This window comes from Castor canadensis, chromosome 5 (assembly GCF_047511655.1).
Source record: "Castor canadensis chromosome 5, mCasCan1.hap1v2, whole genome shotgun sequence".
NCBI lineage: Eukaryota > Metazoa > Chordata > Mammalia > Rodentia > Castoridae > Castor > Castor canadensis.
In genome coordinates, this window is record NC_133390.1 from 136,735,337 (window position 1) to 136,762,576 (window position 27,240).

A 27,240-nucleotide genomic window follows, 5' to 3' on the forward strand; every position below is an offset into this window, starting at 1 on the left:
TTCCACTATATTCACCCTCCTAATACCCTTTTCTTATAGCTTCTGAACTCTTGACCTGACTTTTAGTTTTGATTTGTCCCATTTGCCTCTGAAACCTTTGTACTGCTATGGTTTGGAGTCAGAAGTCCCAGGCAGGAGTGGTGCCCATGTCCTGACTGGCTGTGTTACCTTGAGCAGGTCACATAAGATCCAGGATCCTGAGGTTTCTTTCTCTGGATGCACCTGCCCTGTTCTACTTTATGGGGCTGTGGTGAGAGTGGAATAGCATATATTCATGAAAGTGTCTTTTTAAGCACAAATCAAATCATAAATGTATGGCATTTTAATATTCCCACGCTCCTTGTATGATGTTATCCATTCTCTGACTTGTGCCCAATATGAGCTTCAACTTCAACTCTGTTGCCCTTGCTGTTGTTGATGGTTTGTTCACCTGTACAACCTTTATCACCTTGAGTAGTATTCTCTTTGAATTTCTTAGCACTAAACACAGCACTAACTGGCATCGGTAGGGGTTCCATAAGAGTTTGAATGAATGGATCAAGAAAGTCTGTCTAAAGGAAGTTTGTGGCTGTAGTATGTTTTTCTGAGCAAAGTCTTCCTTTATATCTCTTTGCTCCTTCAAGTTACCCTTACTAAAAATTAGGCTTTTGATAGTCTCTTGTGCTTCTTTTGTGCAGCATGCTAAATTCCAGTGCCCTGGTTGCCTTTCCCAAGACCTGCACATTTTATTTTGATGAATCTTTGAAAAAAAACCAGACTAACGAGAAGTGACTCTAGATTTTGAGTTAGAGATATAAAACATTCGATATTCTTTATTCATTTAACAAATAGGTGTTGAGAGCCTTTTATGTATCAAGCATCAGTGAACAAAGCACATGGTACTCCCCACCCTCATGCAGTTTACATTCTAACAAACAATAGGGGAAATAAATAAGAGGGGTAATTTCAACTAGTCTTGAATGCTATAGAGGGTAACCATGTGAAGACTCTCAGAACAAGGAGGAGTTTATCAGATGTAGATAAACTGAGCATGTTACCAGTGTTACCCTTCTAGCTTCACTGTGTATTGGATTGCTTTGTCCTGCCAATGATTGCTTTAAGCTTAGCACCATCTACGCCTTATGTGCAGAAAATACTGGATGGCTAGGGAAAAAGGTAGCTTCTGTTTGGACTTCTTGCTTTACAAGAGCATCTCTATATGAAGGCTCTCCAAAGTTCTTGAGGCTTCTGTTTGTTCAGGTTGCTGATACTTTGTGTATCTTAGAGGGACCAAGTCGAGGGATAGCTTGTTGATCTCCCAGTAACCTTTCTGTGTCATCTTGTCCCATCAGTGCACTCGTATCCCTTGTGCTAGGGAAATCCTTTGCTTCATTATGGCCTTCTGTGTCTGAGGCCCATTGATTGCAGAGTCTTACCAAGGGAGAAGGCAGAGGAGAGGATGAAAAGTTCAGAGTGATACATGGGGCACTTGCGGATTTCTTTAAGGAGGTGATGTATGATCCTATTTCTGAAGGATGAGACCAAACCAGCCATGTGAAGATCTGGGAGTGGGACCAGTATCCTTGAGAGACCCCAAATAGAGAACATGTTTGGGAACTTTGAGGACTGGAAAGAAGCCATAGTGGTGAGAGTGTATGCTTTGAGGGGGACAGTGGTATGCAATGAAGGTGGGCGTCCATGGGGAAAAACATTTAGCGCCATGTGGGCCATGATGAAGAGTTTGGATTTTGTTTGAAGTACTGTATTGGAGGCTATTAGACTGGTTCAAGTAAAGGAGTGATCTGACTTCATGACACTGTTAAATTTTCACATGTTGGGTGCCTTGGGTAAAGGGGAAAGAATGGAAGCAGAAAGCCTAGGAAAGTGGGTGATAGTCACAGTCCCTATGAGAATTTATGGTAATGTAGACCAGACAGAGCCTTGGAGGGCAAAAGTAGCTTAGGCGTGAACACATGTTAGATATGACAGGCAGAGTGATATGTTGGAGATGAGTAACAAAGGAGCAACTCCGGGAAGTCAGGCTTTGGCTCTAGCAGCTGAATGTCTGATGATGCCAAGTTATTGAGCTAGGACAGTCTGAGGGAAGTACTTAACCTAAGGGGAGAGTTTCCCTTTGGACTTGTTTCATTTGAGAGACCTTTTAGACACTGATGATGATACTAGTTTCATTGTTACCTGTTTTCACACAGATAACTTAGTTATTAGGAATTTCTACTTCTCTATGCTCAATTTTATTTTGGTGCAGTAAATATAATGTGAAATTGGCAGCTAATATGACTTTATAAAACCACATGCATCATTTCAAAGAACCAAGGAAGATTTTTAAATGGAAAGGGTTTATTCTTTTTCTTTGATGTGACTAGACTTGAACTTAGACTTTGCAGAAAGTCTTTTCAGATGCTTTAGTGCTTAAGCCACACCTCCAGTCCTGAAAAGACCTTATCTGGTAATCAAAGGGAAAAATCCTTTAGATCCATTTGCATTTTTGTTAGCTTTATAGAATTTGAACATAGCAATAGGCATACAGTCATATACATTTACAGTATTAGGACTTCAAAAGCAGTTGACATCATTCTGTTGCAGATTGAATGGCAACACATTTTTTTTTTCTTGAGTAATCCTTATAGAATTTTAAAGAGACTTTTAATTTTCCTCAGGTCCTAGTGTATTCTAAAGCATTAACTCCTTGGTCAGGACGCTGTAAATGGTACAAACAAACGTGTTAGCTAAGGAAAATGTACAAGTGTGTTGATACTGGATAACTACTCTGTTGTGAGGTTTTGCCTTAGCTGATTGAGATCGTTGGAAGATGTAGCTGTGTTGCTGCTCATCCCCAGTAGGAGTGGTTGCTGGGCTAAGTTCCCTGCTCTGCCTGCCTGTCCACACACTGTTCCTGGTCTTAGTAAAACTGTATGGTACAACAGACACAGCTCTAGGAACACAGGCAGGTCCCATAATGTCTGAGTAAGAGTGAGGACAGGTCACTTAGAAGCTAGAGGGAAAGCAGCACATATTGGCCCAAAAGGATGTGACTGGGTGGATGTGGGAACACATGCTAGTTCACTTGATCTGGTTTCCCTTTTCATGCCTAGAGAATTATGTTGGTGGGAAGAGAGTAGAGTTTAATCCATATAGACCTTCCACCAGCTAAATTTTCCAGAGGTACAAACCTATTCCTCTTCCAGGTCAAAAGCTGCCCTTCCATGAACCCCTGTTTTCCTATCCTAATAGAAAGCCATCTTTCTATTAGTCTGGGTCTCTCCCCAGACTTGCCCACTCCCTCACCTTTTTTCTTTCTTTTTTTCCATACTGGGGTTTGAACTCCGGGCTTTGTGCTTCTGGGGCAAGAGCTCTACAACTTGAGCCATGCCTCCAACCAACTCCCCCATCTTTGATCTCTAGTTAGTCTATGAGTGCTGTGCCTCCATTGGCTCTGACTTCCTTGAGTCAGCCTCACAACCTCTTGGATAGATCTCTGTGGTGGATGGTGCCTCAAGTGCAATTCAGAACTCTTATGTGAAGAATAAATGGGAATGTGATTTGTTTTGTCTTATAAGTGGGTAAGACTAGCTTTATTTTCCTTCATTTTGGAAATGCTGCTTCTGAATTCTAATAATTGTGTAAATGGAACTTTTCTTTTCAGATAATGTGGATGCAAGCGATCTTAAGCAGTTTTTTGAGACCAACTATTCTCAAATATATTTCATCTTCTATGAAAATTTTGTAACACTGGAAAATAGTTTGAAATTAAAAGGTAAGCATTTTACAATTAAAAAAATGTTTTAGAAGTTATGCATGTCACGAGCCACAAATTGTACATTTTTAAGCTTTCTTTCAGGCCTTTAGCAAAACTGTGAGATCTTGGTGGAATGGTTGCATCTTTGTTTCCCTTGAGCTTTCATGTATGCAGGTGTTAATTGAATAATAAATGACTAAGGAAAAAATAGAAGGAACACACAAAAGGCATGAGTTCCAAAGAAATAATTTACTTTAAAAAAAGAAGGAAAAATATGTGTACACTCTTAAAAATTTTGAATTTCATTAAAGGGTTTAAAATGAAAATGGAAGTGTCTGCTTTTCCCAGACCTCTAGTCCTATTTTGCAGAGACAACCACTATACAAAATTTCCTGCATTTCCTCTCATATATATTATTAATGTATTATGAGTTCATATTTTTATAGTTATTCCCATATGTAAAATACTCTTTGAAAAGAAAATCAGTAATGTCACATTTTCATCCTGCTATGTATTTACGTGGCAAAGTAGTGTATCTGGTGAACCAAATTAGTCCTACCCTTCTCTTACTCCTTGGGCAAGTTACTTAACTGTTCTCTGGGTTGGCTTCTTCGTGTCAGCATTAAACAGTAGGTTAACAGGTATCCTAGGATTTTAGGACCGAGTTTGCCACATAGTACATGGTCAGTAAGTGTTAGCTATGTTGCTATTTTCATCTTTGTTTTTATGTAATCTGTTTGGGAAATTATTTTAATTAGAAAAAACAAACCAATCTCTTTTTCCTACTCTCTCACACCATTCAACACAACATTCTGATGTCACATTCTCTAGTGGGCACCAGGTGGGTCCCCTCTAACTCAATTCAGTTCTGACATGGGCTAACTGGAGATGGTATCAGATTCTCTGGGTTAAAGGCTGAGTGCCACTAGACTGTGCCCGCTTCAGATGCCTGTCCCAAGCTTCAGGTTATTACCTATGCCTGCAACCAACTGGCTATCATTAGGGGTTCCCATGACCCACTCCTTGGGTTCAATTAATTTGCTAGAACATTTCACAGAATGCAGGATCTCACACCTTATTTATTTACCCATTTATTACAAATCTACCCATTTGTTACAAATAGATAACACAAATTTAAAAGGATGCAAATGAGCAGTCAGAAGGAGTTTTGCAGGTGAGGTCTGGATGGTCTTAAGCACAGGAGCTTCTTTCACCTGGATTTGGGATGTACCACCCTCCAGGCAGGTGGATGTGTTCTTATGGACCTGGAAGCTCCCTGAACTCTGGATTTCTATAGAGGCTTCGTGTAGGCACAAGTGATTACATCACTGACATTGGTGATCAACTCAACCTCAGATCCACTCCTATTCTTGTAGGTAGGGTGGATGGGGCTGAAGGTTGGACTTTAGTGGAAGAGAACGATGTAGAGGTAAAGGGTAGAACCTGAGCAAAAGCAGCAAGGTTATGCTTAGGGTGTATGTGAAGCATACATTTCTTTTTCTTGCAACATAAGGAGTGTAAAAGAGATACACAAGAACTCAAATTAGGTTTTCATGGAGCCTTGAAATTCTAGGCTAAGTAGTTTGCCCTTTGTTTTTAGATAGCGCTCTAAACCATTTGCTTCTAGACAAGTGTCTTATAAAGTGGTGCGGGCATCAGAGGCAGGGAGAACAGTTAGGAAGCTGATGTTGTCATTCATTTGAGAGCTGCTCCTCTATGTGAGAACTGGTGAGGCCTGATCCAGTGAGGTGGTGACCACCATCTGTAAGGCTGGTTATAGAGAAGAGGGAGAAGTTAAAGAGGCATTCAAGAACCAAGGTCTGACTTGTGAGGTGCTGCTATGGCAGTGGGAACCCTGAAGGGGATCCAGATTTGGGAGGTAAGAGGATGAGGGCAGCTTTGAATAGTCTGTGTGAGGTACCTATGGGACAGCCAGGTGTATGTAGTTAGTGCCTGGGTAGTAGAAATACAGAGGACTGGTGCTTGAATGAAGAAGGTGAAATCATGTTGTTTCCAAGTGAGAAAGTATATTTAGGAAAAGAGAGTAATGGTTAGAACTTTTGGGGTAGTCTCTTTTTTATTGGGTAGATAAAGAAGAAAGTTGTGGGAGGGGTGTCAGAAAAGTGTGTTCCAGAAGTCCAGGGAAGAGGAGGTTCAAGGCATAAAATATTGGAAATCCTGACGAAGCAGAAAAGTGAGGCACAGCAGGACTATCAAATGAGAGTTCATTGCTAACTACTGATGGATAGTTCGTTCTAGGTGAGGAACCAGTCAGAAGCCAGACAGGTGGACATGGAGCACTAGGCAGTGGGCAAGGAAGATTACCCAGGAGAATAGCTTTTTAAAAAGTTTGTTGTGAAGACAGAGATAGAGAGTTTTGAGCTTTCTGAATCATGGGAAGATTGTTAAGGGTTGCATCTGCCTGCTGGCAGGCTGAGGAGAAGGGCAGCAGAGGGGAGTAACTGTTGATACAGGTATTAGGGAAGTGGGTTGAAACAGAGTCAGGTGAACAGAAGAGAATGCAGAAAAATACACCTTTTTAAAGTAAGGAGGGAAACATAGGATGAGTGTAGACATAGAGACTTTTTAGGGTAGAGAGAAAAAACTGAGGGGCTTCCTGTCAAGTGCACTGATTGCTCTGGTCAAACAGAAGCAGATGTCAAGCACGGAGGGAAAGAGATTTGGGGCCAGGCTCTGTATGAGCTCTGACATATAGTAAATGGTTCAAATTGTACTGAATATTTCAGGCTGTTGTGCCATCAGGTCATGAATGATTATGTGCCCTGTTTGCCAATATGTTTTTTTCCTTAATGGATTGCTCAGTTTCCACCTCTGTGATTTATAAATTGTTGTAAATCTAGAACTTAATTTTTAAAAATTTTTGGTCAAATTGGTAGTTTTTTCAAATATGAAATTATTTAGTATTTGTGTTGCTTCCTAGCTTTGTTGCATTTTTTTTCTTTCACAGGTATATTGAGGAGAAAAGTGTGTATTGTGTGCAGTCAAAATAGGAATGAAAAAAACCCCTAAAATCCCAGTTCTTAAAAAAAACAGCCAACTACTCCAAAAATCCTACTTTTAAAAGGTCCTTTTCCTTTCTCCTTTCTTTCCCTTTTTCTCATCTCTTCCATCCATTCTTTTAGAGTAATGTGGTGGTTCAACACTTACCAGTTAATTTGTGCTACATAATAAACCAACTCTAGCTTTAAAACAATCACTATTTTGCTTACAATATTCTAGGTCTGTTAGGAAGTTCTGGTTTAGGCCAGTTTGTGTCTCTAAGGTCAACTGATACTGGATGGCCTCATTCACATGTCTTGCAAAGGCAAACTATTGACTGCAACCTTTAGTCCTCCATGTGGCCTCTCATTCTTCAGCTAGCTGAATGCTAGTTTGGGCTCCTTCATATGACAGCCTCAGAATCCCAGGTCTAGCAAAGTACCTCATGTTTGCTAATGTCACATTGGTCAGAGCAAGTCACATGGCACCCTAGATTTAAGGGATAGAGAAAGTGACATCTCTTGATGGGAGGAGAAGACAGTGACTTTTTTTGTTTTTGTTTTTACACTCTACACAGAGGCTCAGTGAAAAGCCAATAAAAACAGGGTAAGATTTTTGAAGTTTCTTTTTTTAAATTATTATTAGCATATTGTAGTTGTACAGGATTGCAGTTTCTTGCTTTTAGTATAATCTGTTTTCCATTGAAATGCAGGGAAGAAAATGTACAAAAAAACAAGAATAAAATGCTTATTAGAAACAGTGAAATTATTTCATGATAACTTCAGCCTTACATTTAGTTATTCAGGCCAAAACCTGGAATTACTGGTTCTGTTTTCAAAACACATCCGGAATCATTAGTTTCTTCTTATTGTTAAAGTTGATAACACTGAAGCTCCTGGTCTTTACCTGGACTGTAGCAGTAGCCTCAGAAAGGGCCTTCTTGCTTCCATACTTGTTCCCTCCCCATCTCAGAGTCTCTTTTCTAAAGAGTAGCTGGAGCCATGCTTTAAAAATATGAGCCAGATCATGACTGCTGCTCCAAATCCTCAACTGGCTTCTTGTTCACCAATTGTTATAATGGCTAAAGGCTGTAACTAATCTGCCTTCTTTTGCTCTACCTACTCTCTAAACTCACCTGCTACAACATTCTCCTCCTTCCACTCCCACCTCTAGTGCTTTTTGGCCATTTCCTTCCCCTGCCAAACACACTCAGCCACAGGGACTTTGAACTGTCCAGTTCCTCTGCCTGGAGCATGCATACCTCCCTCAGATTTCCTAATTCTTTTCTGCTTTGTTTTCTTTCTTTCCTTCCTCCTTTTTTTATTCCTTCTTTCTTTTCTTTTTTTTTTGACAGGGTCTTACTACTTAGCCCACGCTGGCCTTGAACTCATGATCCTCCTGCCTAGTTCTTGGATTACAGACATGTACTACTATTTCTGGCTCCATATGGCTTATCTCCAACTTCCATATAGTTTGCTCCCTTACCTGTTGTAGATCTTTGCTCAATTGTTACTTTCTCAGCAAGGTGTTACCTGACTTCACTAGTCAAAATTGTACACTACCCCTTTTGGCTTTCCAGTCTGCTTTCTCTCTTTGTTTCTCTCCCTTATTAATTTGTAGAATGCCTTTTTCCTACCAGAATGTAATCTTCTCCAGGGCAGAGAGATTGGTATCTGTTTTGTTTATTCCTATACCCTTAAGGCCTAGAATAATGCCTAAAATATTGCTAATTTCAGTATTTGTTCAAGGAATGAATAATACCTACTTCAGAGAACTGTGAAGATTCAGTTAGATCAGGAACCTGTAACTTAAAAGTTGCTGATTATTTTTATAAATAAAGTTATAAATAAACTTTCATTGGACACATAACCATTTACTTAACGTGTTGGCTGTGGCTGCTTTTGCATTATGACGACAAAGTTGAATGGTTGCTAGAGAGGCCTGCAAAGCCTAAAATATTTGCTATTCAGCCTTTTACAGAAAAAAGTTTCCTGATTCCTAAGTTAGATGATATAAGCCACATTCTTAGCACAATGCCTGGCTCATAGAATACACAATAAATGGTAACTGCTGCTAGAGGGAGATGTTACTATATCATACTGCTTTTTATAGATGTTACATGTTGTATGCCTGTTTGCATTACCAAACTAGAACTGTTTCTTTGTTTTTCCGTGCATTCTACCATAATTTGAGTGAGGGGCAGTTTTGCTGGATGTGGACCCACATGACTTAGTTTGCTGTCTACATTCCTAATGTGTTCTCCACACTGCATCTAGGTATTTCTGAGTAAATATATGCATGTTGTACTATAAGTATTTTAAGATATCTTTTAATTTATGATATCCTAAAGTTTAAATGTCATTATGATAACTTTTATATTTTAATTTCTAGGGAATAATAAGTCACAAAGGGAGGAGCTGGACTCCATTCTCTTTCTTTTTGAAGTAAGTTTTGGTTAATTCTTTTAGTTTTTAAAATTCTTATTTAAAATAAGATATTTTAGATCTTTAATTTTACTTGAAGAAAAATAGAAATGGCTATGGATGAACATGTGTTTCCTTCCTCCCTTCTTTTCTTCCTTGTTTCCATCCACTTTCAGAAAAGATGCTGGAAAGAATGCTTCTGAGATTGTTTTTTCAAGAACATGGGAGAATTTTTCCTGCATGGGTAACTGGATGTGAAGTTTTTAGGTATAAAAGTCTGCACATTTTAAATAGTAACAGCTATTGCTAACTTGTTTGTCCATAAAGGCCATACAAATTTACATTGTAACTCTATATAAATTTCCTATACCTAAATACTGCAGATGGTTTGTCTTTTTAATGCAGGTAAATATGACATATTTACTGTTTTGAATTTAAAACTCACTGTTTTAAATATATATCCTTCTGACTACTAGTGGAGTTGGGATATTTGTGTCTTTATGTCTCTGTTTGTTGATCACATAGTCTTTTCCTAGCTAAAACTCTTGGCAGTGTTTTTTGATCTATTAAGCATAGTCTTTATTGCCCATGTGTATTAAACAAGTGCCAAATTTATGAATACTAGGAGAGCTATGCTCATAACTGAATTATAAATTCTGAAAATTAACTGTTGGTTGTTTAGAAATTATTCATTATTTGAAGAGATACATGCTTCGTTTGGTATGAGAAGGTAAACTTTTATTACTGTAAAGGAGAGGTCTTATGTGCTGTAGAGCTGGCTGGAGGGGTGGCCAGGGAAAGAAGGCTTTTTATGGGTGAATAGTGAGGGGCTGTATAGGTTTATGGAATAAAGGAAGATATGAGGAGCTTCTAGCCTAGGCTTGGCTCAAGGCTGGTGCTCAACAGCTATGTTCCTCCCTCTCCTTTGCCGGCTGACTTTCCCTAGAGTAACAGGCATTAATTCAAGGCATGTTTTGTAGTGTTTATTGTGTTTCCTGTTACTTTCTGTGAATGAAACCTTTACAGAGGAGTTACTTTCACTGGAAATTTTAATTAAGCCTATCATTTAAATCTACTGGCCATAATTTATTTGAGCTGTTCTACTAACTTCAATTATTTTATTTTTGTAATGGGGGATGGGTTTATTAAAACTGTATAATGTATATGCAAGTTATAAAGCATGATTAAAAAAGAAAACCCTTGGTAAAAAACTCCTGACAATTTCCCCCTTCCCTATTTTGAGAACTAGAAGCTACATAGGTGCTCCTCTTTGATGCTCCCCTACCTCCTCTGGAGGCAGTCATTCCCTACTATGTTATTCTTTTCCTTTTAAAACAGGGTATTTAAAAACACATGTATTTGAACTTTAAACAATTCATTGTATAATTTTGTTTGGCTTTGAGTGTAATAGAAATGATCTCATATGATGTGTAATCACCTGTGACTTGTCTTTTATTATATCTATTGTAACATTTATCCACATTTTAAAATTTAGCTCTAGTTCTTTCATTCCCACTGCTGGATTAAGTTAGTATATATGACTCATTTAATTCCTATATTTTGTCTATAGATGTTTTTGGTTTTCTTAGATTGTCTGTAAAGAGTGAATGGCCAGACTTGCTTGTTAGTCTCTGTTCCTTGTTTACTGGCCCAGCTCAGCTCTCCATTACGTTGGTAAATAGAAGTGATAAAAGTAGTTGCCATATTTTTACTCTAAAAAGTTTATGTTTCACCATTAAGAATAATATTTTTTTGTAAATTTTAGTAGGTATTAGATTAAATAGGTTTGTTTCTATTCCTAGTTTGGTAATACTTATTTACAAAATTATGAATTGTTTTTAAGTTTTTTTTTCCTGCGTTGATCAAGATGATCATGTGATGATTATTCGTGGTAGTAAGGTGGTGAATTGCAGTTCTAGATTTTTGGATGAGCTAATATATTTGTATTTATGGGTCTATGCTCATACCTGAGGTTGGTCTGTTTTCCTTCCCCTTACTGTTTGTAGCTGGTCTTGCTATAAAGGTTGTAGAGCCTATTGTCAATTATTTCTTCTTTTTCAGTTATAGATATCAGTGATATCCATGGGGAATTAACTCAAGGACACCTGTGCAGTTGTGAATATTCAAGTCCCTTATATAAAATGGCACAGTATTTGCATATAACCTACACACATTCTCCAGTATATTTTAAAGCATCTCTAGATTAGTTATAACGTCTAATACAATGTAAATGCTATGTAAGTAGCAGTTATACTGAATTTTGTAGGGAATAATGAAAATGGGGGAAAAGTCTGTACAATTCTAAAGTATTGTCTTCTCAAATATTGACACTTTTTAAAAATTTTTTCTGTTCATACTTTCTAGGATTCTTATTAAAACTTGATGTCTTCCCTATCTCTTAAGCTTGGTTTTATTTTCATCTCCCTTAAACTCTTTGTATTGTATTATGGAAAATCTCTTCAGTTCTTTCTTTTAGTTTACTAACTCTTTTTTATTTGGGTCCCTATAAATTATAGAGATTTTTTTCTCTTTCACAGCTCTTTTGGTTTGTGTTCATATGTGGCTGGTTGCTTTTGATAGTCTTGTTTTGATCCTTGTTCATTTTTAGGCCTTTTAAAATTTCTTTAAATGTTTGTGTATTTGATAATTTATATCAGATCTGAAAGCCTTAGTGGTCTAAATCTGTTGGCTATTTCACTTATCTTTCACTCATCCTGACTTCTTTTCTTGCATATTTTGTGATATTTGATTTTGAGATCAATATTAATTGAGCACACATTTAATATTTGTTAATCTTGTTTTTTTTTTTTCCATATGGTTTGTCTTTGCTGTGCCAGGAACCTGGGAATGGTCTTGAATGGTATTAATTTAGCTTCCTTTTGAGGGTCCTGGTTTATTAATGGAATTTCAGGATCAGTATTCCAAACTTATCATGGAGAATGGCCGGGGGTGGGGGTGTGTATGGAGGGAACAAACATCTGTAAATCCCAGTGCCTATAGTAACATTTGTTCCTGGCATGCCACAGTCTTCTCTCCTCTCCTCTCCTCTCGTCTTCTCTCCTCTCCTCTCGTCTTCTCTCCTCTCCTCTCTTCTTTTCTACCCTTCCCTCCCCCTTTTCTTTTCCCTTTCCCTTTTTTTTGTGGCAGCATCGTGAGGGGGGTTGAACTCAGGGCCTTGTGCATGCTAGGTAAGCACTTTACCCCTGAACTACATCCCCAGCCCCATCCTATATTCTTTTTCTTTTTTATTGATCACAGATCAGATTTGGCTCACTCTTCTACCTCCCTCTCTGTTTCTATCTCTTCTTCTACTAATTTCTAAATTCCTGATTGGTTTCTCTATGTTCTCCAAAGCCCAGTATGTTTTAAGGATTACATTTGCTATTGTTGATCTAAGGGCTAGTTGTCCTGCATCAGGGAAGCCCTTCAGAGACCATAATCCTAATCTTTCCACAGAGTAAGTTTCAACACTTTCCCTTCGTGGCCAGAAATTCTGATGTAGGAAGGGTATTATTAGTGATACATTGCCCTTTACAGATGAATGGTTGCCTGTATAATAGAAGAAATATATATTATTCAAAGCTTCATGAAACTTTCATTTTACATAGTAAATATGAATGAATAATGAACTTGCATTACTTTTTTTTATGCTATATTCTCTATGTCTGGCTTTAGAAAGTAGTTTGTAATTTGTATGTTTCATTCTGGGGGCACTAAGTAATTTCATTGCTGCTTAGAAAGAGGTGGTTTATGAAGGCTTGGAGGTGAGTACTCTTCAATGTGTAAATAACTGGGGAAAGGCTTTCTTTAGAAGAAGTGGAATTATTAAGATGTGGTAAGTCACAAAAGGGCTATTGTATTAGGGATATGCTATAAATAAGAAATGGATTGGAAGAAAGTAGAGAAGAAAGAGAGTTAAGGCATGAAAGAAGAGTATGTAAAGAGACTTGTTTCCTGCATTTGTAAGGCAGGAACAAACTGAAGGGGAAGATTTGGAAATGGAAACAGTGGGTTTTAGATGTCATGAGTTACTGCAGATGTTATAGTGTCCTGGTAAAATTAGCGATGTGCATCCAAGCCCAGTACAGGTCACAGTTCCAGGCAATGAGCAGATCTTTCCATTTGCCTTTATCTCCAGTGGGAATGTTACGGGAATCTCAAACAGAGACAGACACCAGGGCTTTTCAGGAAGCATTATTTATTAGTGTGCCAGCAGTGGCTCAGAGGATTCACATCCAAAGACTGACCCCTGAGAACAAAGGGGTCTCACCGTATATACCCTTGCAAGCAGGCTATAGAAGCAGAAAGCAAGGTTTAACCCCTTTGTGGTTGCATGTAACTCTATTGGCTACTTTACTTCCAGTGCTACATGACCTTCTTCATGTTTAGATTTTTTTTATCTCCCTGCTGTGCTATCCCCTCTCCCTGCTACATTATCAGAACACAGACTTCCTTGTTTCCTTTTTATTTTTGTCCCTCCTCCCTGCTACAGTATTCCCCCCTTTGATGCTTGGATCCACCTAGGATCAAAGAGCATCATCTTGATTTAGGGGTTTGTATTTTCGTATCATCATTACATGGGCAGCTGTTTTTCTCTCTGTAGTGGCCTCTATAATGGTCCTGATGGACCACAATATCAGGGGAACCAGGCAGGGTAACATCAAACATGCTACCAAGACAAGACCTATTACCCTGCTTTCCATGACAAATGTAGCCTGTATTGTTTTCTTTACTCTGGGACTTTCAGAATTGTTTACCAGCAACCTCACAAACCTGGGGAGTATATGAGTCGATGTAACACTTGACCTGTTGGTAGGTGAAGGATACAAAGTATGGCTGTGCGGAGGTCCCAACAATGGCTCTCTTAAAACATTCAGCACATGGAGGAACCTTGCAAAGGCCAGCCTAAAAGGTAAAGAGTCCAAATATGTAGAGGAGAGCCAGGGTGTGTCCCATTTTTTGTGGTCCCTGTTGTCTCTTGGGAGGTGGAGTTCTGCCGAGGAAGGGCGTAGGTGTTCTGGAGGGTGATCTTGCATGGTGATGCTGGGTCAGAGAAGCACTTCCACTCTGGAGAGGCTGGCTTTACTCAGCTGTGGTGGATCCAGGGAGTGATTTTTGCTACTTTAACTGCAGTGGGGATAGACAAGATAACAACAAAAGGGCCCCTCCAATGGTGTTTAAATGGTTGAACATTTTATTCTTTTACCCAGACAGTATCTTTTGGTTTCTTTCTTTTTTTTTCTAACTGAGTAAAGTTACCATGGCAATAATATATCATCATTAGTATATATGTTCAAGAAAACATGTTTAAAAAAAGTTAAAACTACCATCTTTACGTATGAAAGGACATGTTTAGAGCCAGTAAAAATAGTCATTTTGTCTCTATTTAAGTAGAAGACCCTGTCTAAAAAATATGAGTTTGTGTCTGGAAGGGCTTTAATGCCAGATAGCCACAATGTATAAGAACCATTTCCTCAATCCTCTCGGCCTTGGTTATTTTTGAGAGGACTGGCATGAGTGACTCCATTTGAACTTTGACAGTATTCCCCCCTTGTCTCCAAACTGCTTGTCTCTGAGCAGCTGCCTCTGAAGATCTTTATCCCATCCAAGTACTAACCAGGCCCAACCCTGCTTAGCTTCTAAGACCAGATGAGATTGGGCACTTTCAGGGCGGTATGGCTGTAGACTGAAGCTTTCTCTTGATTGGTCATTTTCTTCCCTTATTGTGAGGATTGTTCTTTCCTGGATTTTGTTTGTTTGGTTTGTTTTGGTCCCATGTTGGGGAGCTGGAGGGGAAGTAATAAGCAGATCAGGTGGGAGTCAGTGCCAACTATACCCTTTTAGCCAAATTTAAGCAACAAAGAGGCTTAAAAGTAGTAGCTCTTTAGCAGTGGACTTCTAGACAAGGACAATACAAAACAAAATCCTACAAAAGCAGACATCTAAAAAGCTAACCTGGTTGGCGCATAAGTGCTTATGAGAGTCATGTTTTATGGACTTGATTATAAATGCCCCAGAAGGATCAGAACTGTAATGACAGAAACTTAAAAGAGCCATGGTTAAAATTCTGATGGGTAATTTAGCAACTAACAGAACAGTATATCAGTACCATTAACTTTTTGTTACCGTGTTTATCTAAATTTTGTATTTTAGAAGGCTTGATATACTTGAAAAACATAAATATATTTAGTATACAGGAACGAGCAACAGCATCACAACTCTGTAGAGGTTATATATACATATTAGTTTAGTTGTTACTCTTGAAGTGAAACCTTAGATTTTTCTCATCAGTGTGTGTTTGTGGCGGAGAGGGGAACAGTGTCAGTGACCCCAAATAGCCCAATCACAGACACATATAGGGTACCAATGCATTAGAATCACCTAAGACACCAGTTGTTTAACTATGGGGTCATCTAGAAAATTTTACATAAACCAACTCTTCAATGAACTTTCATTTAGTTATGACTCAGTTACCTTAGTAGTCAAAACCCTGACAAAAATCATCAGAGAACACAGGTAAATATTTATGGGGACTAAGTGTGGAGTTAGGAAAACTGATGGCCAAGAATCATGGCTCAGATGTTGATAAGGGATCATATCCCAGATTGTTGATATTAATAGATGACTCATGTCATACAACAGGATCCCACCAACTTGTAGTCAATGGAGCCCCCTAAAATAACAGGCCCAGTCTGACCATCCCAGGCCAAAAATTCCCTCCGCCTGACATGTGGAAGGAGTAGACTAATATCTCCACTCTGTTGACGTCAAAAAAACTGGAGGTCTTGACCTCCAGTGTAGTGCTTCTTTTTGAGTTTTTTTCCCTTTATTCTATCTGGAGGGTACACTTTGGCTTTTTATTTTACTTTGATGTACATAAGTAAATCTGTCTCAACCCTCATATCAGTAAAGCAGCACTCCCTGTACTCAGCTGCTTCTTGCCTCTCTGTGTTTTAATAAACTCTTGATGTCTTGATAGATTTGTGGATTAACCTGTAGTACCAAAAACTCCTGACAGTTATCTTGACAAAACAAAAACTATTTTTAAGGTAGTTTTTTAGGTAAATGTTATCAAGAACAATATATTTTTAAGATAGCCTTGTTGTTACAAGCTTAGAGAATTAAGTTTTAGTTTAACATCAGTACATTAAATTTTGACTTTACAAAACCTTTAATGTAACTGGATTTTAGTCACCTCAATCACTTACATAAGCATTTATAAGCTCCATCTTTTTATGACAACTTGCTCTGTACCTTTATGACAACTTATTTTGTATCCCCTGGGGGAGCTTGTCTTTACCCTTTTTTAAATTTAAAAGTATTTTTTTAGCCTTTTAATTTAAAAAACCATATCCTTAATACCATGTGTATATATGTTACTTGTTGAAAATAACTCATAAAACCTTTTAACTTAGAGCCTTATATTTGCATGAAACAAAACCAGGAAGCAACCTTAAAATTATTTTTTGTATAAAAACAACTTATAGAAGGCCCATTTGTTAATAGACCCATGTATTATAAAAGAGAATTAAATTCCCAATTTTATTTACAAAAGAATGAAACAGGCTAAGGTCATTTTTTAAACTACCCAGATTTTAAGATTGCTGCTGCAGGCTTTGGCCCCCCCTATTCTTTCTTTTCTTTTTTTTTTTTTTCTCCTCTGATCTGAGCCAGAGTGTTAACTCCTGAATGCCTGCATTCTAGTAAAACCTGATTGAAATAAGTTTGAAAACTGATTTTCTTAAAAGTAGCAGTAGAACAGAGTAACAATTTTTTTTACATTGATTCTATAATAAGAACCATCCTTAAGATGTTTACATATTCACGTGTAAAAAGATTAAGCAGTTTATTACAGAGATCTTTAAAACAAACACCCTGGTTTTTTGTTACCTTGAATATCACATTAACCTTATAACAGCAGTTTAAGAACCATTTTGAAGCTACTTATACACACACACACACACACACACACACACACACACACACACACAGAGTTTTTATAAATTAAGCATGCTAGAAAAAAAAATGTCACATTAAGTGCACATAAGATGAGCTGGAATTCCAGGAGCAAATTAAAAATTTCCCAGTGCTTTAAACAAATTGACATACACACACAAAATTAGAGTGCACTCTCAAATTTTTTTTTTTAAAAATTATACCCAGATGGCTGTCCAGTGGATGGTGGATAATGCATCTGTTCTCTTGTGAGTCTCCCTCTTTGGAACTGAATTTTTGTTACCCATCCCTTAACCTCAGTTGTGGCTATTTCCTGGGAAAATTCAACCCCCTCCCCGCCCACCCCAGAACTGGAGGTTTTTTGCATTTTACCCAAAGTGCTTTCTTTTTACTTGTTTTGTTCCCAATCCTGTTCTATCTTGCTGATGAGAAAACCCAGTAGGTGTTCAACCTCCCTAATTCCCAGAGGTGTCTCACATACTTTTGTCCTGCTCCCTAAACCAGAGAGAGATGGTTTCACCCCAGATAGGGATACTAGGGTGTCTGCTGGGAGGTGATCAGTTTCCCTTTCTGCCTTCTAAAGGTAGGCCTATTATTCGAACCCAGGTTCTTACCAGTCTGATGGACTGGTACCAGTTGGTACTGTTTGGAATTTGACCTCCTGGCTACCTTTGCCTGTATGTTTGTACGTAAGTATGTATATGTATATATCACACTTAGGGTTTCTGTTGTTGTTCATGGAGATGATTATCACATATTTTACTGTTGTTATGACTCTACTTTTGCTCTTCTTCTTTTTGGTGAGAATAGGGTTTGAACTCAGGGCTTCTCACTTGCAAAACAGACCTCTGGGTAATTGGTTAGGAAGAGAGTGTCCAAGAGTGTGAGAGCCCATAAAAGGAGGTGGTTGGAAGTAGTTAGAGGTTGTTGTAATTATGGATTTGGTATTGGCACTATCTCTAGGAATTAGCTCACCGTGGGCAGGGCAGACCTTCCCAGGTCAATGAAATCCCAGGTTTCAGTAGCATTAGGAATATAGAAAATAAGACAGTTTAGTTAATACAGAGCTGTCTGCTAGACTGAGTGCCATCCCCTTTCAGTAGAGAAATAGAATGATTTGGAGGTATACATACATGGTTTAGAAAATTTCTAGAATTTGAAAGCAAGGAATTTTCTACTATACCTGATTAAAATACATAGACAAGAGAGGTTTAATTTCAAAACCTGTATGTATTTTGTCTTTGGAATGCTGCTACTCATTTAGCAGTTTTTCAAATATCATAATTAGAAATCATGGGTAAACAGAACATTTAATCGCTAGATTCCTTATTCTAAATTTTATCCAAATCACCTACCAGATTAAACTCTTTTTTTTTGGTGGTATTGGGTTTTGAAGTCAGTGCTTCACACTTGCAAAGCAGGCACTCTACCACTTGAGCCACACCTCCAGTCCGATTAAACTGTTTTTATCTTCCTAGAACCTGAATGAATTCTTTATAATCTATAAAATGGATCTAAGCCTGTCTAAGATTCAAAGTCCTTTCTCTGGGTTCCAGTTTAGTTTTCTGTCACATTTCACTGTTTTCATACTCTGTGGAAGTGCTCTGTTAGGCTTAGGCTGCTTTGCCGCTTTACTTCTTTTTGTATAGTTTTACACCTGCATCTTAGTTTATGCAACTCTCTTTCCAGGTACCATCCTTTGCTATTCTCATCTGACCTGTTTTTTCAGGCTGTGTTCAAACTCATTAATTTCTTCTGGCAAGTGTTGCTGAAGGTGCTTATTCTTCTTGTAAGCTCTATAATAATGCTATAGTTGTTACCATTTGATGATGGCTGAATGTTCTTAGTTATCCCTTAATGTGTCTATATCTTAGCTTTTTAATGACACCATAAAGTTCCTCCAGGCCAGCAACCATTACTTATGATCCTTGGTATCACCCACAGTGATATTCAGTTATTAATATTTGTTATTGGATTAAAGTTCTTAAATTCATAGCTTCTCTCTAATGGAGCTATTTGGTAGTTTTATGTTAAAAGCATTTTCTTTTCTCACCTAGAACTACCTGGTGAAAAGAGATAGGAAACAGGTATCAGAAGAGCTGTTCAGGCTCTGACACTAATTAATGTAGTCTTGAGGTACATAACCTTTCTTTACCTTGGCTTTCATGTCTGTACAGTGAAGGAATGGGATAAAAGAACTTTGGCATGCTGGTGCTTTGTTTGAAATACCCAAACAAGAAATTCTCAAAACAATAAGTTCATGGGTGAAGTCTTAAAATTAGTTTTATTCTTTCATTTCATCTTAAATTTTAAATTGACTTGAGTCTGATTAGCCTTTGAGTATCTAAACATCTCAGTTGATTTACCTCCAGAGCAGCACTGGCCAGAACTTTCTGTGATCATGGGAGTGTTCTTTATCTGCATTGATTAATTAGATAACCAACCAGTAACCTCATGGGGAATTGAGTGCTTGACATGAAGCTCATGTAACTGATGGACTTAATTTTTAGCTTTAAATAATTTTACTTTATTTATATTTAAAATTCAGTAGCCACATATGGCTAGTGGCTACTGTATTGGACAGAGAAGCTCTAGAGTCTACCATTAGAGCTCTGTTACTTCACCTGAAATACCATTCCTTTTTTTGTTGTACACTGGGTTAAATCTGCAGCATTCTGTACGTCTGTGTCCTTTGGGGCAGGGAATTTTAACTTAAGGGTTAGGGATTTTACAAAAGGTTTTCTTTGTGCTTCTTGTTATTACCAAAGTACCCATAGCTGTGGGAATGAGCATTTACTCCTATAGAATGGGGAAGAATGGCTCCACAGAGACTTTATGCAAACACAAAATTGAAAAGCCAGGCACAATTTGATTGTACTGTTTTCATACTTGTATTAAGATGAAATAATACTAAATAATGGCCAAATTGTTTAGTACTTTAGTATTCCCACCACACCTTCCACCTTTCTCTACCCACCTCCTTCCTTCCAAGCTAAAGAAAACAAATACACTGTCATTCTAGGATGATGCATCATTGTGTCTTTCCCCGTTTTTTGCTGGGGGAAGAGTCTGGTTCAGGAAACACTTATGTAAGAAATAAATTGCCTCAGGTGAGCTACACTACACAGCCAGTGCAAATGATATCTGGGCTTCTTAGGCAGCATATAAAGGAAGGGAAATAATACCCAAGGTACTAGTAATTGTTTTTCCTTTACTATTAAAGCTGCCAATTGTATTGTTTGAGATTTACTTCAAGCCTCCTGTGAGCTGACTCCCTTCTTTCTCTGCATTGTGGTAGGGATGCTGGGTTGGGTGGCTGGACTAATATGTGCGAATCCTTGCTGAGTGCAGTTATATTTGGGAGTTATAATGTGACCACTGGTGAATCCACTGGGCTATAGTGGAATCTGTGTCTTACTTTAATAGATTCAACACTTGGTCTCTTGTTCTTAATTGCTCCAAATGAGCTTGTACAGATAGTGGGTTTAGTCTCTAAGTCTTTTCCTCAAAGTAGGGAAAGGGTCTTTTAATGATTTTCCTGATAATACTAACACAACTGGTTCCAGTACAATGCCCAGAGCTGTGAAAAAGAAGGTGAAACAGATGGCTGCTTTTCACTCTGTGCCATTGCTTTTTGTATGCCACCCAGCAACTTGAGTGCTGATTTTATTTCCCATACAAACAAAACCTTTTATTTCCCACACAAAAGGTGTTTATAACTTTCCACATATAATAGCATTGTTCTACTTCAGTAAATTGCCTGAAGAAAAACTAGACTTATGATATAATAGAATTCCAAACAATTCTGAGATGGTCATTTCCCATTCCTTGTCTCTTCCTCTTTCTTTTCTCTTGGTTTTGTTAGAACTGTATATCTTTTATAACTCTTTGAAAATGAGAGCAAATTAGAAGTTCCCATGGAGGTTCGGTGAAAGTGCTCTGGCTGAGTCCCAGTCAACACATTCAGGCCAGGTATTCCACAGAATTAAGGAGTAGCCTCCTTTTTTTCTTTACGCAGTTAGCAATGTCTTTTCTTCCAAAGATAGTAGGGCCAAAGAATCATTTTTGCTCTTATTTCCATGGCCCCTGATTTCCTTTGCTTGGTCTGTCATTACTTACTCCAGCCTGTCTAGCATGCACCTTTCTTCCACGTGGCTTCCTCCTCTCCATAACAAGGTGATGGACTTCCTTCCACACACCTCTCTTTATATCTTTTTCCCATATGGAACACTTTACTGTTACTGAGTGGAGGGAAAAGAACACAGAAAATGAATAGAAAAAGGAGATTTTTCTTAAATCCTTAGACTTTAAATTGTTATTGATGTTTCAAATATTTAGATGCCTTGCTGGATTTTTTTTCTTTTCAAACAATGAGTCCAACTTTGAATGCAGCTTCTGGGTGACTGTCATACTGATTGCAACTGAGAAAATGCTACTATCAATTCAAATTTCCTAGAGAACATTTGAAAATGAACTGAGTTGACACAGACATTCCATCCCCAAAGTCACCTTGAATTTCAGTTGGCAAGGAAAATGAATCCCACTGGCTATCATAATGAGAATGTCAGATCACATTTTTATATGGGGATGTATTTTAATGCATTATAAATATTTTAAATGATAATAAAGGTATATAATTGTGGCTTTCTTCATAATGTTGGTCATTCTTGTGGATTTTCTGAGATTGAGCCCTTGGTTGGAAACAGCCCCAAATGATATTTTTATGGCATAGTGTGATCTGCCCTATGACTCTCCTTGAACGTGGCTGCAGAGGTCAAAATAGAGGGCTGTGAGGCCAGTTGTACCTTTCCTCTATGTTCTCAAGTATTAGCTCTTGGTGCTATGCACTATACTGGATATTGGGGAAATATTAAAGCATGGGGGTGTGGACCTTTTCTCCCCATCCCTGCTTGAGTACTGGGGTTTGAACTATACCTCACACTTGGTAGTCAAGAGCTCTACCACTTGAGCCACACCAGCATTCCTTTTGCTTTTTAAGTGTTTTGTTTTCTTTCTTTTGGCTGTACTGGAGTACAGCACTAGCAAGTACTAGCACTTGCTAGGCAGATGCTGTATCACTTAAGCCACTCTGCCAGCCTTTTTTTGTGTTGGGTATTTTCACGATAGGGTCTCTTGAACTGTTTGCCTGGGCTGTCCTCAAACCTCAATCCTTCTGATCTCCACCTCTCAAGTAGCTAGGATTACAGGTATGAGCCACCAGTGCCCAGCTTAAGTATTTTATTTTTCATAAGGGTCTCATACTTATGCCCTTCCAGCCTCCAACTGTGATCCTTCTACTTTCACCTGCAAATAGCTGTGATTATGGGCATGGCACATGCCTGGCTTGTTTTTGAGACAGGATCTCACTAACTTTTTTGTCTAGGCTAGCCTCTAACCATGATCCTCCTATCTCCACTTCCTGGGTAGTTGGTATTACAGGCACGCACCACCATACCTGGCCCACCAGATCGTTTATTTCCATATAGCACTTAGTTATTCTGATATATGCTTTTTTTTTTTATAACTATATAATGGTGATTTTTTTTTCCTATTCTTTTTTTTTTTCATTTTTCTTTTATTATTCATATGTGCATACAAGGCTTGGTTCATTTCTCCCCCCTGCCCCCACCCCCTCCCTTACCACCCACTCCGCCCCCTCCCTCTCCCCCACCCCAATACCCAGCAGAAACTATTTTGCCCTTATTTCTAATTTTGTTGTAGAGAGAGTATAAGCAATAATAGGAAGGAACAAGGGTTTTTGCTGGTTGAGATAAGGATAGCTATACAGGGCATTGACTCACATTGATTTCCTATATGCTTTTGATTGTGAAATGTTTATGACCTTCTCAAGCTGGAAGTTAGAAATAAAATATAAATGTCTACTCTTTTCTGGAGACAATTTGATTATCATGTTCTGGCATGTTAATGATTTGAAGTAGAACACAGATGTGTCAGGTGAAAGGAACCATTTTCAATGGACAATTTAACTTCCAAACTTAATATTCAAGACTGCGGACTTCCTTATACATTGAGACTTAGAGGTAAGAAACTTGGGATTGTTCCAACAGGATATACTGAATTATTTAGTTCATCTTGGGGGAAGAGACACTGGAGACAAGGTGTGAAGGTCTGAAATTACATTCTTGTGATTAACTGTTGCAGCACAAGTGCCTCACGTTTCCTGGCATGCTGGTCCTGCCACATAGCATGTCTCTTGCCTTGTTGGTAACTGATAGCCTCCAAATGAGGTCCTTTTGAAGGTAGCACTAGCAAATGCTTCCAAGAATGCTTGTATTCTTGTGTAGAAACCACATCAAGACTAAATTCACAACACTTGATCATGCTTGTTTATTGTTAGAACAGCACAATTTGTATGAGTTGGTTTCTTTTTTATATGTACATTTAAGAGAGAATTGTACAAATACATGTTACCTTGTGAATTTTCTGGGTTTTTTTTTTTTTGTTTGGATATAGTATCATAACTGTTGCAGAGTGACACCTAGTGTTTGATGTGCTTGCGGCACTGCTCAGGTTGGAAGGAAAAAGCTTGAGTTAAAGCCTTCCTTTCATGTACAAACAGATCCTTCAGATCTTGGGCTTTCATTGAATGAACTTGACAGGGTGGCTAATCCCAAACTGAACTTAAGGTCTGTGATACTTTCTAGTTATGCTGAGGCAGCATTTGAATCCTTTTTAAGTGTCTGGGATGGTGGAAACCAAGTCGTGGCATCTCACTGGGACTTTGTTATTTCTCTCATCAGTTATGCAGAAACTCTCTGGAAGTGACTTTTTTTTTCTTTTTGTAAAAAATGGCTTAGAAAGGACAGTCAACTAGTTATGCTGGTACCAAAATCAGAGAGATTTGGATGATGCAGTAGTTTTTAGCCAGAAAGTAGAAGCTTGCATAAAATAAGGAATATCATGGCAGATATGGCTGTGACAGACCTCATAGGTGAGATCCTAGTGTGAAAAGAACTCCTTATGGTTCTAATCTTTCTTCAGAGCAATGCCCATCTATAATGAGTAGAATTTTATGCTACTAATCTGAAGATTTGTAAAGGTTGCTGGATGTTTTCTCATTAAAAGTAAAGAATCTAGTGCAATTTGATTTTCTTTGAAAACAGATTAGACCTTTACATCATCTGAAGCAAAGTTCTTGAAGTTTATCAAGTGTCTATGCTTCCAAGTGTTTGAATGTTATATCCATTTATTAAATTTATTGCTTTGTTGTGGGAGTGTACATATGCATGCCTCATGTATCATTTGCTGTATTTTGTTACTTTTTGTGTTTAGAAGCCAGTTCTGGTTTTGGACTTGGTCTTTGGAAGGGGAATTTAAATTTAATCTGCTTATACTCTTACTTTTTGGTGAAATAAACAATATTTTTGGGGGGGATTACTTATTTTTACTTCATAGAATATGCTTTCCAGTTTGAAAGGTATACTTTCTATTTTCTTTCATGCCAATAATTATCTTTAAGTTAACAAAATACTATCTGAACCATTTTTCTTCTAGTAATCTATATCAAGAATAAGGTAGTATTTGATGATATAGGCACATACTTTCACTTTAACCCCATGTATCTTTTCTACTTCTCATTTCTTAGATATTTTAAGCAACTTATACCCAGATTATTTTTATTATAGTATTTTATGCTATTTCCCTTATGTTAATTGTTTTAGGAATTTACTCAACTTTTATAACCTTATTTATTCCAGTTATATAAATACACTTCACTGTCACAGTATTTAAACACCCACATTCTTGTTATGGATTATTTTAATTAATCTCTGTATTAGCTGTCATGTGAATCATGTTTTGTGTTGAGAAAAGGAGGTAGGTGGCTGATATACTTCCAGCTCTAGGATATTTTTCTTATAACTTCAAATGTAATGGACTGCATCATTTTCTATCAACGTCTTTTTATCCCCTCAAAACTTTGAATTTTGTTTGCATTTCAAATAGCTATAATTTACTCTAGCTATGTTTATCATGAACTGGTCTGCATTGAAACTTCTCTCATCTTCATGCATTTGTATCCTAATGCCCATTCCACTTGGCTTGTCTGCAATGATCAGTTGACCATGCTGTCTTCTGGAGCTTGTTACAAAAGAAAAGACTGAGATCAACCTCATCTTTGTTCCTTGGTGACTATCCTACATTTTCTATTTAAGTTTGTGTAATACTTTTAATTACTTACTGAATCTACAACTTTAAGCATGCATCTACTTCCTTTATTTTCCTAGATCTTAAAAAATTGTTCTATGTCCTCTTGGATGTTTTAAGACTGTGAATCAGAAATTCTTAAAATTATATTTTTTCAGGAAATCTATTTCAGAGGAGGAATTTCAGTTCTTTAGGTGTGTCTTCCTTGCTGAATCATCATTCTAGGTATGTTCCACTTTCATGGGATGGGGTAGTTTCCCTACCTTATGCCTTTTTGCAGCTTCATCTGTGCTTTATGTAAGCAGTGACTCCTAGGAGTATGTTACTTCTGGATGGGATCCTTTGTCCTTTCTAGGTCCTCATTGCCTAGTCCAGACTTCTAACAATTTAATTTTGGTTGATTTAAAAAATACAGGAGAGAGAAATTCAATGCCCTCCTTTAAAAAAAATTACATTCTATATTTCCTTTTTTCCTTTGCCTTGTATTTTAAGGCTAGTGTTTGAAAAAATTTTAATTATTTTCTCATTAGCCAAGAAGACTAATGTTTCTTGAGAACTTGTTTGGAGGTTCTAGCAGAAATGCGCAGCTACTCATATATACCCTTGACTGAAGGACAGTCCTTCTCTATTAAAGATCATCTTTTTTGACTGAACGCACAGGTTCCAGAGGGATGTACATGGAGGAAGGGAACACCCACCCAACCAGTTAGATGAGCCAAATTAACCCTGGTGATCAATAGGGTGACAGATGTCACAGCCAGATTTCCCTCACATCCTACTGTTACCTCTTAAGTGATGACCTAATCATGTATTGAGATTTATTATAAGATTTGGAGATGTATTTCCATTCTCAGTTAATCTTTATGTGTGCCTACTCACCAGATTTCTATCATGATAGGGTAGGACTGCCTTCCTTAAATATAAACATTCTTTGCCTATACATATAACCTAAAATTAGAATTCCTTTTACCTTCTTGCCATCATTTTTCATTCATTTCTGTATTTGAGTATGCAGTACTTATTAGGAAACATTGTTTACCAGGCACTGTTCTTGATGTTGGTTATACCAGATGGCTAGTAGTGTTCTTTCTCTCAAGAAATTCAGCATCTAATGGTGAAGTGGGCCTGGTGCCTGTACAACTGAAGCATGCTGGCAAAGAGTGTAGTTAGGCGGGCTCCTCCCAGGAAGTAATGTTTCAGTTTGGTGTTAAAGACCAACAGCGATGTGACAAGTTGGAGTTGTACTTCCCTTATTTCATGACATCATGGCTAATGATTAGGTAGTGTACTATATTGGAATGGATTGCTGGTGTAAGAAGAAAGGAATACTTTTTTTCCTAAGAATGTAATCCTTTTAAAATTATTGTCCATATTTCCTTTAGGTTTCCTTGTCATGTATTTTAAGTGTAGTTTTTGAAAAAATACTAAATTCATTTTCTTATAGTATTTATTTTCTCGTATCTTATTTTCAAGATTGTCTGGCTTTTCATTTTAGCTCTATTTCACTTGAATCTTAAGGCTCCAAACAAGGATTGACACTCAAAATTCAATGAAAATATTCTGTCTATATCAGAGTCATTTTTAGTAAGAGGTGAGAGGCCATAAGATGGCAGAAGAGCAAGTTGCCTTCTCTGTAGGTCTACATGGAAGTACATATGCCTGTGGGCTTACACAGGCACATATGCTTTGCACAGGTCCTAAAGCTGCACTATACTTCTAGTACAGGTATTCACACAGGCTTTCTTTAAACTGAACTGCCAGTTCTCATCCTAAGTTTCTGGACATTTATAACTCTAAAGATCAAGTAACTAAGTCTTGTTTTCTTTTAAACAAACCTTTTATTTTCTTCCTGGGCAGCATTTTCTTTACCCAGCACCATGGTGCTATGCAGCTAGTTTGGGGAAGGATTGTTCTTCATCCCCTCTACTTTCAGACAGAACAGATTTAGTTGGTTAGTGT

At 37.8% G+C, this 27,240-nt stretch overlaps 1 protein-coding gene across 9 annotated transcripts in view; it reads left to right on the forward strand.

The window, feature by feature from the left end:
• Ralgapa2 (Ral GTPase activating protein catalytic subunit alpha 2) overlaps nucleotides 1–27,240 on the forward strand; it is a 308,776-nt gene that overhangs the window by 21,045 nt on the left and 260,491 nt on the right. For 5 of the 9 annotated variants that reach the window (XR_012448144.1, XM_074074234.1, XM_074074231.1 and 2 more), the window contains exons 2-3: nucleotides 3,644–3,754; nucleotides 9,128–9,180. Coding sequence is in view for 4 of the 9 variants with exons in the window: in XM_074074234.1 (XP_073930335.1) it covers nucleotides 3,644–3,754; nucleotides 9,128–9,180 (164 nt within the window). In the remaining 5 variants the exon portion in view is untranslated. Of the gene's footprint in view, nucleotides 1–3,643; nucleotides 3,755–8,929; nucleotides 9,013–9,127; nucleotides 9,181–9,335; nucleotides 9,427–22,930; nucleotides 25,507–27,240 lie in introns of those variants that run through there. The other 4 variants (XM_074074237.1, XM_074074235.1, XM_074074236.1 and 1 more) reach the window with 4 other exon arrangements.